Source organism: Panthera pardus, unplaced genomic scaffold (assembly GCF_024362965.1).
Source record: "Panthera pardus isolate Hobbes unplaced genomic scaffold, ASM2436296v1 HiC_scaffold_10, whole genome shotgun sequence".
Taxonomy (NCBI): Eukaryota; Metazoa; Chordata; class Mammalia; order Carnivora; family Felidae; genus Panthera; species Panthera pardus.
The window spans coordinates 85796909-85811300 of record NW_026526655.1 but is presented as its reverse complement, the minus strand read 5'-3'; the positions used below and the strand labels follow the sequence as shown (position 1 = coordinate 85811300).

At 46.4% G+C, this 14392-nt stretch overlaps 1 protein-coding gene across 3 annotated transcripts in view; it reads right to left on the bottom strand.

Moving 5' to 3' along the window:
* Window positions 1-13403, bottom strand: part of ZEB2 (zinc finger E-box binding homeobox 2) — a 133286-nt gene extending 119883 nt beyond the window's left edge. Inside the window, exons 1-2 of one of the 3 annotated variants that reach the window (XM_019455277.2) lie at window positions 13294-13403; window positions 10582-10723 (exon numbers count right to left, since the gene is read on the bottom strand). In XM_019455277.2, coding sequence (XP_019310822.1) covers window positions 10582-10654 — 73 coding nt within the window. In that variant the 5' untranslated portion in view covers window positions 10655-10723; window positions 13294-13403. Of the gene's footprint in view, window positions 1-10581; window positions 10724-11621; window positions 11738-13293 lie in introns of those variants that run through there. The other 2 variants (XM_019455282.2, XM_019455284.2) reach the window with 2 other exon arrangements.
* Window positions 13404-14392: the final 989 nt, after the last annotated feature.

The window sequence follows — 14392 nt, the reverse complement described above, 5'->3', positions numbered from 1 at the left end:
CTAACTATTAGAGAGGAATCCATTACATTTTTTTTTTTAATGTAGAGTATGTTTTGACTTTTTGTCATGGGAAATCATTAATGACAATGACCTGTTCCCAAAAGAATGTACTTATTGACCTCCATCGCCTGAGATCATTTAAAAATGTTTCCACCTTATTGTTGTGACTTAAAAATACACCTTCATATATTTGCTCTTGTGATAAAGTTAGCTAAACTGACCAGTACTGCGTTTGTCATTTGCTTGGAAAAATATCTTCACTTAAGTGGGATTTAAAATTTTAATTTCAAGTTCAGAATTAGGTCTCCTCCAGTTTGAAGCAGAGTGTGTGTGGGTTTAGGTTGAAATAACACACAGCAACCCAGAAAGATGAATAACTGAAAACAGATTATATACAAGAGAACATGACATTTAAGCCCATGGATTACAGGAAAAGTGACCCGGGATCTTACTTTTATAGTAATGTTTTGTGTTTTTTTTTGTTTTTGTTTTTTTTTTAAAGGAAAGGTAACTTAAATGTGCACACGAGCCCTTCAGTATTGTCTTTTCATTCTAACAGTTCCTTCAAATCTCAGCCCCTCAACTCAGCTTACTAACAGAACTAAGTTTGTAAAAAAAAAAAAATCATAAATCATTATGACGATTACATTCCTCCACTGAAAAATGAAAGCAAAGTTCGGATCCTTCTCGAAATATTTGTTCCCCTTACATCCCTTACGTGTCCCCCCGATGCTTGCTCTTCCAAAGTCTGGTTTTCAGAAGAGCCCATATTAATTTCTAACCAAGACTCCAGCATCCACTGTAATGCACTGGGCTTTATTAGCTCTCAAATGTTCCTGGGTCACAAACACACAATATCAGATGAGACACTGACCATCTTCCTTCTCTCTTCAGCTCCTCTAACTTTCCTGTCAGGAGTCTGACAAAACACGCACAGTTACTGTTGCTGAGGGGAGACAAAGTTTAACTTCTGGGTTGGCAATCGGGGAATAATTCATGAGCAGATTTCTAGCAAATGATATGATTTGCTAAATTTTGGTCTTTGATTTATATTTATGTACTCCTGCTACTGTTAAGGTTTTGCCAACCTCAATTAGATCATGAATGAGATCATTTTAATTCAGCCCCCAAACTGTGACCTGACCATGGTCTGAAAGTGTTCAAAAAGTAATTTTAAGCCTCCCTTTGATTTGAAAAGGAATACTGCATGCTTGGTCGTTCATACAAATAACATAAAACTTAATTATTGGATGATTTGGCAAAGGACCTTCTTGCCAAACAACAGTCAATGCCAGCTACTGTGATGCTGGCTATGCCCGGGCCCCCGAGCACACAGCCCCCTGTATACAGCATTTGTTCATTGTGTCTCAGGGCAAGATGCTTTCAAATAGGATTCGTGGATCTGGGAGGCAGGGTGCAACTCGAAGGGTGTACCATATTTATAACTCCAGTTAAAAAATGCTGTCTCACCTAGAAGGGAAGTAGATCTGCGCTGTCAAATCACCAGGAGGCTGTGACAAAGGGAGCTTGCAGCCTGACACACGGTGTAACAACATAGCAAACACCTTTAATCCTGTCATGTCTCATACCCTTTACTTTCTCACACATTTGTGGCTGCTTGAACGTTGACACCTACACTCTTTTTCGAAACTAAATAAGGCAATCTTATTTAAGCCCAAATGCAACACCTGTAAAGTTATTCTTGTGCCCAGCAAAAAATAACCATTAACTCCTTCCTCTTATAAATGCCTCTCTGCTTGCCTTGGCAAGTCTCACGTTGGTAACAGTCGGCCTGAGGCCCTGACTCTGAGGTTCACATGACCTCCCGAGCTCCGAAAGATAGGCAACACTTCCCCCTAGAAAAGATGCGAGGGCTGCGATAGTGTCACTGTCCCAACTGGCCTCTTACAGCTTTTTGAGCTGAAGCCCCTTTCTTCATCACAAACTTCTGGTGTCTTTTATAGTAAGGAGAGAGGCCCCAGCTGCTTCATTCCCTCTAGCTACCATAGTCTAATATTTTAAAAGCTGGAAATGAAAATAGCTTTTCTAAAGATATTTCCTGGAATTTTTAATGTGCTGCCTTGATTCCTTTTTTTTTCTTGCCAATTATAAACCACCATTTGGAGGGCTTATGAGCAATGTAAGTCCACCTCATCTAATTAAACCACATTGTTTTAAAAGCTTGAACAGTTTTCATGTCTACAAGACTTGTCTGAATATTAAACTGCTAGAACCAGAATTCTGAGTGTCTTTGGAGAGCCAGGATTTTATCTGCTGAGTGCAAAGGGCCAGGCACTCAAAGAGTTAAGGAGTGTTCCCGCATTGCTGGGTAGGTTAATATCACAGCTGCCTGGTAAAGCATTATCCCGGTACCTCACTTAACAAAAGCCTCCTTTTGCAAACAGACTCCCACTTTCCCCCCAAGTGTCCAAAGGTGTTTACTGAAGTAAATCTGCCTAAATCCTTCATTGCTTGGGTCATGGGGGTGGATAGGAGGGGTGGAAGGTGTAGGGATAATCTCTTTTTGTAAATTCTGTAAATCTTCTGGGAAAAAGAAAAAAAAAATCAGGAATCTCTGTCACATGCTCATGTACAACTTCTAATATCTCTGCTAGTTTTGCTCTTATAAGTGAAATCCGCACCGTGGCTATAAGAACAGCCCCCATTTCCAATTATTCACTCGAAGCGATTGCACTTCTAAACTTGTGTGTGTGCGCGTGTGCGCGTGCGCGCACGCGCATTATGTACTTAATCTATCTGTTGAAAAACTGTTGGTATCTAAAACTGGTTTCAGAAAGAAAAAAAAAAAGACAAGGCAGTTTAGAAGCAAGATAATGTAGCTGAAAAGTTGTCACGAGAGCTTTCTGCTCTTGCTGTGGTCTCGTTCCGATACCATTAACTGCATGTTACTTTTGCATGTTGAAAATGGAAGCAAATAACACAGTAAAACCTGACAGGTCCGCCTGCAAGGGTTTAAACAGTTCCCAGTAAGAAGGAGCCCTTGAGGCATAAACTTTCTCTCTCAGGAGAACGTGAATACCACCAACCCCTCCCTACAAATCTTGAAGCATCCAGTTTGAGATACAAAAAGGCTGTCATCTCACAAATGTTAAACATACTAAAAAAATCTGAAAAAAAAGTATGAAGAAGGTGTGAAAAACGTGGCACTTTACAGCCCTCAAAGCTTTTTAAAATAGAACAACTTTTCCCCCTAAAATTCTTTTCAGAGAATTTTTTTTTTCCTTTTTGGCTCATTTGAGAGTTTCTTTCTTGGCTTTTTTCCCCTTTCATTTGAAAATATGAATTATCATAAAAAGTCAGGGGAAAAAATGGGAAAGTCTTTTCCAGTTTTCCTGAAGATTTATCAGCGTGTTCAGGCTGGGTGTAAGCACTTCTCCCTTTTTCTCTGGGCCAGACACCCATCCCTGAAACCAGAGCAGGGCCTTGGGAGACTTTATCCCTTCTCTCCTCCAGAGCAGCCTCCAGCTGCGCACCCCCCCCCCCCCCCCCAGTGCCCTTACCTCCCTGGTCTGATGGTAAACAATAAGTAAAGCCAAATAGTAGGCAGCACTCAAGATGGGAAGTCCACACACCTGACCCCAAGTCTAACAGGCTTCTGAGGGAGAATTTGATCCCTCTCTGACACTTTTTACCTCAAGTGTTGAGCGGGTGGCCATGAATAGTACAGACATGCCATCTTGTAACACTATATGCCTGTCAGGAGGGACAAGGCCTGGTCAAGCATCAACTATATAAGGCTGGTAACCAGGGAAAGCCCAACAAACAGCCACAAACACCTAAGTTATTTTACTCAGCTACTACCCTCGGCCTCTCTCCTCTTCTCTCTCCTCTCTCTCTCTCTCTCTCTCTCTCTCTTTCTTTTCATCTTGGCTTTCTGTGGCAGAATGCAAATGGAGCCTGCCGGCGGTGAAAGGGCTGAATTGTGATTAAGAAGAAGAAGAGCTCCTTTCTTTGTTCTCCCCTCAGGGGATGTTTACTGGGAGAGACACAGCGGATCAGATATGAAAGGCATTCAGGTCAGCATTGATGTGAGCGAAAGTGAAATCATACCTAAGGCATTCAAAAGACCGCCGTGTCAGGGGTTCAGCTAACGGTGCAGCTACTGTGCGTGTCTTCCCGGAGAGGCAAAAATCTTTTCACAGACTAGCGATTTTTTCTCCCTAATTTACTACAAAATTATTAAAGTTTCCCCACCCTATTTACCTCCTACCAGATGACACAAGAGTTAGTATTTTCTCTCCTTATGGACCACACGCGAAATCAGACCAACTTCTAATAACTGTATTACCTTAATGAACCAGCAAGGCACCATCTGAACTGTGAAATCTTTCCTTTTTTAAGCAGATGTATTCATGTGTGATACATATATGCATAATATGTAGGGGAGAACTGAATGAAGAGAAAAGCCAAAAACACACACATGGATGGCTTTTCCTCTCACTTTTCTCAGAGGAAACACAAGACAACACACACACACACACACACGCACACACACACACAGTATAAAAACAATACAGAACACCTTAAAACGAAATTCTTTATTTACTTTGTAACTACTAGTTACACTTTTCCTGAGAGTTTTCACTCTGACAGGACTGTCACCCAAGATAAAAGTGGCACATAGCTATTAAGGCAAAGACTTCCATAGAGTCTTCTGATTATTACTGCTTTCCTTTTTAAAAAATGCTTGATGAAATACTTGGATCTTACTTTTTAAAAGTTTACACTCCCCACAGCCCAAATAGTCATTCAATAGGTTTTCCAAGTGGTAAGCTGACGCTGTTGGTATAAACAGAGCTATGTAAATATACACAAAATTCACAAATCACAGCAAACATACAAATAATGGGGAGGTGCCTAGATGTTTCAAGGCTTAAAAATGAAAAGGAAAATCACATTTCATCTTCCGATTGCTAAAGAAAGAAAAGAAATTGGGAGGGGGGGAAGAGGACTATATTTATTGGTTTTAAATCATCCTTCCCTCTGCTCTGAATTATTTTTTTCAACCCTCACATCTTGGCGAAAAAGCATATTTGAGCTTATGTTAACATCTGCTTTTGTGGTGACATTTAATTCTGTATATTTTCAACTAGTGTTTCTGCATCACAGATTTTCCTCCTTTATTTCTTTGCTCTAAAAAGACAACCAAAGAGCAATCAAAAAGGTGTCTGACTTGGCCATTCAGACAATTGCCCCCTTGTGGGAATGCGGGAATGAATGGTACAGTGGACACCCCAGCACCATTGACGTTATAAACATGTAAATGAAACACATTAGGGCAGACAATCAATTGTCTGTGAGCATTGCAAACCTGCACTCCCTCTCTCTGTGACAGGCACAAAATAGTGTCTACCTTGGGAAGCCACGGTGCTGGAGAGGAAAAGGACAAAGAGTTCCCTTTCACACAGAAGAAAATGCACCTTAAAAGCCTTGGAAGAATGCAGATGACAAAAACTGTTGTAGGGAAAAGAATCTCCCACATCTTAGAATAAACGCGGCACTGCTAGAGAGCTGGCCACACCGTCCTTCCCTACCTTCAGGGTAGACATACATTTTCCCAAGGAAATATACTTAACACGGCATCAGGGGCTTCAAGAACCTCTTGGAATTTTCTTTACTTTGAGCAAATTAAGCCACCAAGGAGGGAAGCATCGCATACATGTGACATAGCAGTTTGGCAGGGAACTTTAATCTTGGCTTTATTCAAATCATATTCGGAAATAAATGCTTGAAGACATGAATTTGTTTTTATTTGGCAACAGAAGAACAATGTAAAGTTTAAAATCCTTAGCCCGCCCTTACCCCTGGTGGAGCGTCCCACTGTGGGTGCCAGCAGGCTAGTGGCTCTGCTACGAAAGCAGGCATGTTTCTGCCCCAGTGGACTTAGTTTTCCCAAACCGAAATAAAACAAATAGATCAGTCTAGATACATAGCCCCCAGTCCTGTGTGTGTGCAGCATGACGAAACTTGCACGGAGATCTCCACAGAGAGAAAAGGATGGAGATAGCTATCTTTGGAGTGCCCTCAGTACTGGTACCTGCCACACCAACTGCCTTTGAGTGCTTTGAGAATCAGCAAAACCAGTCTCCCTATAAACTCATCAACCCTGTGAAGCAAGCTACTTGCAAAAGATTTCCCTACTTGCAAAGATAACCAAGTTTGAAGCGATTGTAATCCGAGGGAAACTTCCCTGCCTCAGTGTGTACTAAGGGGCTCTGACTCCAGGCAGCCCCAGCCCAACTTCACCTCTCGGAGAGGACAGACAGGAGCCACATCCTTGAGAAGGGGCTCAATGCATTTCTTTCCCTTTTTACTTAAGCATCTCTGAAACGGAAGCAACTTCTCCGTCCTCCGCTGCCTCTAAGCATCACCACCAGCGCCTCCACTCCCTTTAAGGAAGTGGTAAGGAGAGAGGGCTTATCTTAAAAAAGGATAATCATTTCTGCTCATCTGATTGCTTCTCCCCTAGGGTCCAAAGCCCTGAAAACATCCAACTTTATCCCTTGTCTTTACCACTGGAAATCAGAGACCAGAGGCATTTGTAAATATCTCCCCCGCTCCCCCACACAATCCCCAACCCTTTAACTGAAAGTTTGAAGACAAATCAAATTTAACTTTTTTTTCTTTCCTTCTTTCTTCCATTTCCTTTCCCCCTCCACTCCTAATTCAGTTTTCATTTAAAAGACGGCTTCACTCCCTTCTCTGAAGCAAGCAGTTTCCAGATTTGATCTTTGTCACAACCTGCATGTGTATGTGCGATTTCTCAGAGGCTGATGCTGGAAGGCAGTGGGCTGGGGAGGCTGGCCCATCTTCCAGGCTCCTCAGGAGGCAGGAGGGAAGCCGGAGCATCCCCAGGAGCCGAAGCCCCAATCAGGGGCTAAAGCAACAAACTTTGCAAGTTACAACCCCGGCCGCGCCAGTGGTAGGCAACAGCCGGGCATCTCTCGCTCCAAGTGCTCATTTCTGTCTCCAAGGCTGTGTGGAGATAGTGGGGTATAATCAGGGGGATGGAAAAGGGGGGGAGCTGGGTTTCCCCCCTCCTCTCCAGCTTCAGTGAAAGTGTTACAAAGTGAGTCAGGCGACTGAAGATCATCTGACTGAACTTTCTTGAAACTGACACACATTCTTGTCTGCCGGCAACTTGCTTTTTGCCTCCTTCCCCTCACCCCTCTCCCCCTTTCCTCCTGCACATCTTATTTTCTGGGAAGAGATTTCATCCTTTCCATGTGGGGGAAAGGAGACTGTCAGCTATGGATTAATTTGGCCCTGGCACTGTCTTTGCCAAGCATCTTGCTGGCCTGAGAATCTTGAAGGCTGGATTTTAGATTCTTGTTTCTCTCTTTGCACATTTATTACCCTCAAACTGCCTCCTTCTCCTTTGCTTTTTAATAATTGTGTACAGCATCGTCTTCTAACTCACGTTCTTGACCAGCCTTTCAAACACACACACACACACACAATTGCTTTACATGTTTTTTCTTCTTGTCGCCTCCGTCTATATATACATTGTTGACTTCATTAAAATTATATAAAGTGCCATTCTAGTTTCCTGGATGACCATCTTTTTTTTTTCCTTGCAGCTTCTTACTTCTGTGATTAGTATTGCCATTATTCCTTTCCAGGAATTTCTATATGATTTTGATAAGCATCATCATATTTAGTGTTATCAGCAAAGACACAAGCTCAAAAGTGACATCTTTTCCATGAATCCAGGAAAGAAGAAAAATCCACTCAGTTCAGATAAATCCTGGCAATTCCCAAAGGGAAAGGCATTGGATATGTGCTTGATGAGAAAGAAAATGAAAACGGGGGAAGAAAACTCTTCTACCTGCTTCTCTAAACCAGGGCATTTTGCTCAGTCAGATTAAACCCAAGGAAAAACACTGACAAGTAACTAATTCACAGCATGTTTTACACAGATTATTCGGAAAGAGAGACAGGTAGTAAAAGTTAGAGAAGCTGTAAGCAATGGAAGGCTTGCTGGTAAGTATGCAAGGTCTGAGATAAATGCCTCAAAATTTGCAATTCAACTTTCCATTTCGGAGTGTTGAGGCTTCTCCCAAGTTACTAGTTGGGCGGAGGGGATATGGTTGCAGTGTCCACAGCTGAGCACCTCCCTGGCACTCTGTTTCACCTGCGAAGCCCCCAGCAGGCCTTCCTCTCTGCCAACCCCCACCCCTCAGGGTTCCCAGGAAGCCTGGAGCCTTCTGTTTCCCCAGACCTGGGCTCTGGCCTGACCTCACTGCCGGGGCCAGGCTGGTCATCGGTGGCAAAATCCCGAAGGGGGTGGGAGGAGGCAGGAAAGCAGAAACAAACATTCTAAATAGTCTCTTCTGCAAAAGAACACTTCTGGGAACCTTGCTTTATATCTCATTCTCTTTTCTCTCAGAAAAAAAAAAAAAAAATGACTGTTTAACATAAGAAAAAAAAGCCTCCTTGACACAAAGCTTTTGTTATCCAGTTGATCAGCACCGTGCTTTAGATACTTGTAAGAGGGGGAAAAAAGCCCCACAACAGACATTGATTTTAGAAAATCAATAACCAACATTTAATAAAAGGAACAGAGGAAACACAAGAGAGGAGAGGGGGACATTAGGTATAATTTTAGTGTCTACTAAATTACCCAGAGATGGGGAAGGGGAGGTCTCCTGTGTAAGGACCACCTTAAATAATGCCAGATACCAGAATGAAGAAAAAAATTAAATTAAGAGAGAGAGAGACAGAGACAGAGACAGAGACAGAGACAGAGACAGAGAGAGAGAGGGAGAGGGAGAGGGAGAGGAAGAGGGAGAGGAGAGACTGACTTAAAAAGAGGCAGCCTGAACTGGATCTTGGGGAAGCAGCTCAGAATATATTATTGTACTTGTTTTTTTTTTTTTTTTTTTTTTTTTTTTTTTTTTTGTAATACTAAGCCAAGCAAATAGATCAAAGGCAGCACAAAGGGAAAAGGCAGGATAACGTAACGAACAGTTTCTGACTAAAATTCCTCTATCACTCCCCCATATGGCTCGACACCTCCACCACAACAAGCAAAAGATACACACACACACACACACACACACACACACACACACCCTAGAGAGGCAGAGACAGAGAGAGAAGCATCATTTGTCTCTAATCAAAATTCTCTCGTCTTTGTGTTTTCTCTCCCTCCAGCACCCCACACTGCGCCCCCGGCCGCCCCCTCCCTGCGCCGCGCAGCTCCGGGGCAGGCCGGGGGCGCGCACAATTGTCCTCTCTAGAGGAAAGTTGCTCCAAGTGGGCCGGGCGGTCCCCGAGAGGTGCGGGCTGCATTTGCGGGAGGCCGGAGGCCGGGCTGGCGCCGCGTCCCCACGTCCGGCTCCGGAGCGTCAGCGCGGCCCCGCGCCGGGTGATAAAGCTGAGATCGAAGGGAGCGAGAAGTTTCCTTTCCCAGTCTGAGCTGGCGCTAGTTCGCTTGTTTGTTTTGGGGGGTTGGTTTTTTTCTTTTCAAACTCAGTATCCTCTGTCAGCTACCCCCGGCACCCTCTCCGGTCCCCAGCTCTCTCCCCTCCCCCAGGCTCCTTCTGCGCTCTTGCCAATCACTTTTCTCTTTTATTCCCACGATTTTGTTCGGGGGTAATACCTAGGGGGTCGATCTCTCTCTCTCTCTCTCTCTCTCTCTCTCTCTCTCTTTCTCTCTCTCTCTCTCCCCCCCCTTCTCTTCATCCCTTCTTTGCCTTTCTCCAAGACGGACTTTATTAACAGCCACCCCTTTAATCTCCCACCTCTGGTCGGTGTGTCCCTCTCGCACCCCCATCTCCTTCCTCCTTCCTGACTCAGCTTGGATAACGGGCTCCTCCTGACCATGTAGAAAACTGCCCAGAAAAGTCTCCCTGCTCTCCGCGATTCCGCCAGTCCCCGGCGTGGGGCCAGAGCCCGCTGGAGAGGAACCACCCACCCCCGAGCCCGCGCCGACCCCGCCGGACCCCGCGCAGGGCCGGCCGGGTCCCTCCCACCCGAGGTCGGGGCGCGCCCGGCCGGGCCCCGCTGCCCGCGGACCGTTACTTGGCGTACGGAGAGGCGGCCGCGACACTCCGGCAAGAAACTTTAAGCCTCGCGGAGGCGCAGCCCCAGGCCCCCTCTCCCGCCCTCGCAGTTCCTCCGCCACCCCCGCCCCCCGCCCCGGGATCCTGCACGACCTGGCGCCCGGGCCCCCGCCCTGCCCTCGCCGGACGCTCCCGCAGCCCGGCCAGGGGACCCGGCGGACCGGGCGCCAGCGGAGCGAGAGGCGGAGGCAAAGGGAGGGCGGAGGCGGGGGCACGAGGGGGCGGCGGGGGTGGGGGCGCGGGGCCCCCGCCGGACCCCGGGGCTCGGAGCCCCCCGGCGCCCCGCGCTCACTTTGCCCGGCACTTCCCCAACTCCCCGGGTCCAGTCGCCGCGCGCGCCGGGCTGCGGCGCCGGCCACGGAGAGAGGCTCGCCCGCGAGCCCCGGGCGCCGCCGCCGCCGCCGCCTCGGCTCCCTTTCCCTTTCCCCCGCCTTCTCCCCGGGTCTCCAGCCGCGGAGTGGCCCGGAAAAGTTTGGTTCGGGCCGCTTCTTACCGTTTTTCCTCCTGGGATTGGCTTGTTTGCGCCTCTTGCACCGGGGGCCATCCGCCATGATCGGCTGCTTCATTGATAAGAGCGGATCAGATGGCAGTTCGCATGGACTCGGCGCCCTGCTTCGGCAGCACGCAGGCTCGATCTAGCAACCAAACACAGCGACAATGTGGGCATCGCCCGCGCCCATTGAAACGCGCGCGGGCCGCCCAGGGGAGCCGGGCCAGGGCCCCGGCGAGCACCCATCCGCGCCCCCCAACGCCAAAGCGAAACTTCGGCGGCCCCCTCCCCGCCCCCCACCCCCAGCCTTGGCCCCGAGGCGCTTTGTGTTTGTTACTGTTTGCTGTGTTGCACCCGCGAGGGGATCAGAGAGACAAGAATTACATCTTCAAAATGAGTCATAACTCCTGACCGTATGAGGGAATGCACACGGCGGTACAGTAAGGCTGCTTGACTCAGGGCTAGGCGGACCCTTTCCTCGGAAAAGTCCTCAGCCCGGCTCGGGAACTTGGGGTGAGGCGAGGCTTTCTTTCGCTCTCATCTTGTCTCACCCCCCCCCCACCCCCCACAACCCCATTCCCCAGAGGAAACAAACAAACAAACAACGCGAAGCAGCCCCCGGATGAAGCACACTCGGGCAAATTGATAATAGTAATTATAGGAAGCCCACTCGCCCCGCGCCCCCTCCCCTCCCCTTTTGGAGTTTATCGAGGCACTGTCTCTGCCTCCCCCCAGTCCCCCGCCCCCAAATTAAGATTTCCCGTTTCACGCCGAAATAAGAAGTATAATTATAAGCCTCTTTGGACACCGTCGCTTCCCACCCCCCCCACCTCCCCCCCCCCGCCACTTTGACAATATTTACTTAAGTATTTTTCCCCCACCTCATTCACACACATGCTCCCCCACACTGGTTCCCTTAAATAGTTCCAGTAGAATTTTTTTTTAATCCCCTCAAGAAAGGAAAGAGAAAGTCCAACCGCTACGGCAATACTTTTAAGCTCTACTAAATGATCGTATCCTTTCTGGCTTCGAAACTTTTGTACCTAAAAATCGAGAGAGGCGCTGCATTTTTTCAGCTGAAACTGTCAAAACTTGGAGAAGGGGAACCTCGGAGGCAGGCAGGAGAGGAGGAGAATCCCGAAAACTCGGTGGAGGTTGGGAAGATGCTGTGCCTCGAGGATTAGTTTAAACAGGGGCTATAAAAGATGTAACAGATGCAAACTGTAACACAAGGGCCATTAACCCTTTCTCTGCCGAGCACACTCAGTCCCCACGCCCCGCACCTATTGTCTCCCGTGCTAGAAGCTTTGCAGAAAACCTGGAAAGTGAGTATCAGTTTCCAGACATTCGCTGAGAGGGGAGGGGGGCAGAGAGAAGGGGAAGTGGATGATTTAGAAAGCACCTTGAATTCAACCTAGGCATAGGGAGTGACTTTTATGTTTGACACGTTTTGTCATTTCTTGGCGTTCTATTGATTTGAAATGGTTGGGGAAAATCCTGAAATAAGGGAACGGTCACACAAGTGTCTGGGATGAAACAGCTGGCCTGTCTGTATTCATGCTGAGACTTACACACGATTGCATATAAATACATGTTTAATAAAGTAAGCTGCTAGTTTTATGAGCGTGTGTGTATGTGTGTGTGTGTGTGAGAGAGAGAGAGAGAGAGAGAGAGAGAGGACATTTGTGCTGTAAACTTTATCTTTGCCTGTTATTTCTAACTCTGGAGTTAGTAATCTTGCCTTCATCATTATAGGGGGAGCATGTAAAATACATAAGTAGGTGGGAGATAAACACATTCATGTTAGCCGGGCTCATCACTGTTCCTGGGAACTTCTGTTATCTCTCTCGACTTTTCAGTGCCAAAGTATGGAATGGGATATGTGTGTGCATGTGTCTCCTGCTAAATCCATGTCTATATTACTCTGCCATTTAAAATACAATTTCAAAAGTTATCCTTAATTTTAAAACTCTGATATCCTGACAGCAGCTTTCTTCCCAGCTGTAGTGACCCCCCCCCCCAACACACACACACTTTGGTAAACGACTCGAGTTCCATGAGGACTTTCACTTCTTTATTTATCATCACAGAAGTGAGGTGTTACTTCACATACATACACACACAAAGAATAAAATAAAGAAATGAAACTCGCTAAGCAGACAAAAACAGGCAACTTTCTGCTTAGAAAACAGCCTTCTCGGGTGGGAGAGGATGCACTGCCATATCTAAGAGAAAGACTTGCCCCTGAATTTGGTAGGTTTGTATCGATCAAGTTTTGTAATTATTCACAGGTATTTGCCAAGTTTTAATTGCTGAATACAATGAATTGGCACTAGATGCAAAAATAGAGCAGAATCTCTCCCCTTGAAGAGTTTTCATTCCACCATATAGTTCTCAATAAAACTTTTCCTAGGCTGGGTAGCAAAAGGCACCTTTGGTTACCTGAATGGACAGGTACAGGGCAAATTATTTGGGGGAGGAAAAAAGAAGAGAAAAGGAAAGAGAGAGTGCCGGAGAGCCAGAGAAATCAAAGAAGTCACTCTTGGGAAAAGCTTGCCATAAAGGAGCTAAACCCACCTGAAATTCCTGCCCACAGACACTCCTTCTCACTTCAGACTCACATCCCCACTTAAAAGGAGAAAAATCATAAAAGGAGGGTGGGGGATGACCATACCAAAAGGGAATAAAAAGAGAGAAAAGGGGAAAAAAACCTACCTGCGAAGTCTTGTTTGTAGTTTTGGCCAGAAATGGTGAGAAGAAAAAGCATGAAGAAGCCGCGAAGTGTGGGGGAGAAAAAGGTGGAAGCGAAGAAACAGCTCCCGGAGCAAACTGTACAAAACCTCGCCAAGAGTGTCGGGAGGCAGGACCGTTATTCCTGCGGAGCAGGTTAGAACTGATCTCTTTCGGCCACTCCAGGAAACACAAACCTGGGGACGGACTGACGTGTTACGCCTCTTCTAATGACATTTTTTTCTTTTTCTTTTCTGTAGGAGAGAGAGGAGAGACCCTGAAACACGCGCCACCTATCTTTGTGGGGAGGGATAATTGAAGCGCCCTGAGCGTGAGCATCATGTGAAAACGTGATCGCCAAGTTTCTCTCTGGGAAAGGATCTGGGATAGATTATACCTTGAAGTCTCCGCAAACGCTTTAGTGGAAGAAATGAAATTCCACCTCCCTCCCTTCCTCTCTCCCTCCCTCTCGCCTCCCTCCCTCCCTCCCTCCCTCTCTTCTCCACGCCCCCCCCCCCCCCCCCCCCGTCAAGCCTTTGGCATCATTATCCTCATCACTAAATCCTACAGAGTACAGGGCGGAAAACGGTGCACACCATTCACAGAACTGGAGAACTCTAAGGGGCGAAAGTTAAAGGGAAAGATCCCGGGTCCTTAATCCAGATCGCCTCTTCTTATACAGATATTTCTAATGGCCAGATTTGAGATGCACATTAAGTTGTGTGGATTTCTCAGCACGTCTTCTGGAACTAAATTCTTTGCCCTTTTTCTTCTTTTATTTTATTTTTTTTCTTTTTAGATGGCAGAGCCAGAAAAAAAAAATGCTGCATGTGAACTACATCTTAGGGTGTGTGTGCTGGGGTGTGTGTATGATGAATTTCTGGATTGGATCTCAATGGTAAAAAGTAGTTTGGCATTTTTAAAAAGGGTCTCTAAGTAAATTAACATAGAGTGCTGGGTTGACTGATCTCTGAATCTCTCCACATCTCACGGAGACCTCACTACAAAGTGAGGGAGTGTGTGTAGGAGGAAAAGGAGAAAGGCCATAGAGGGACTTAGCAGGGAAGGAAGAGTATGATATTAA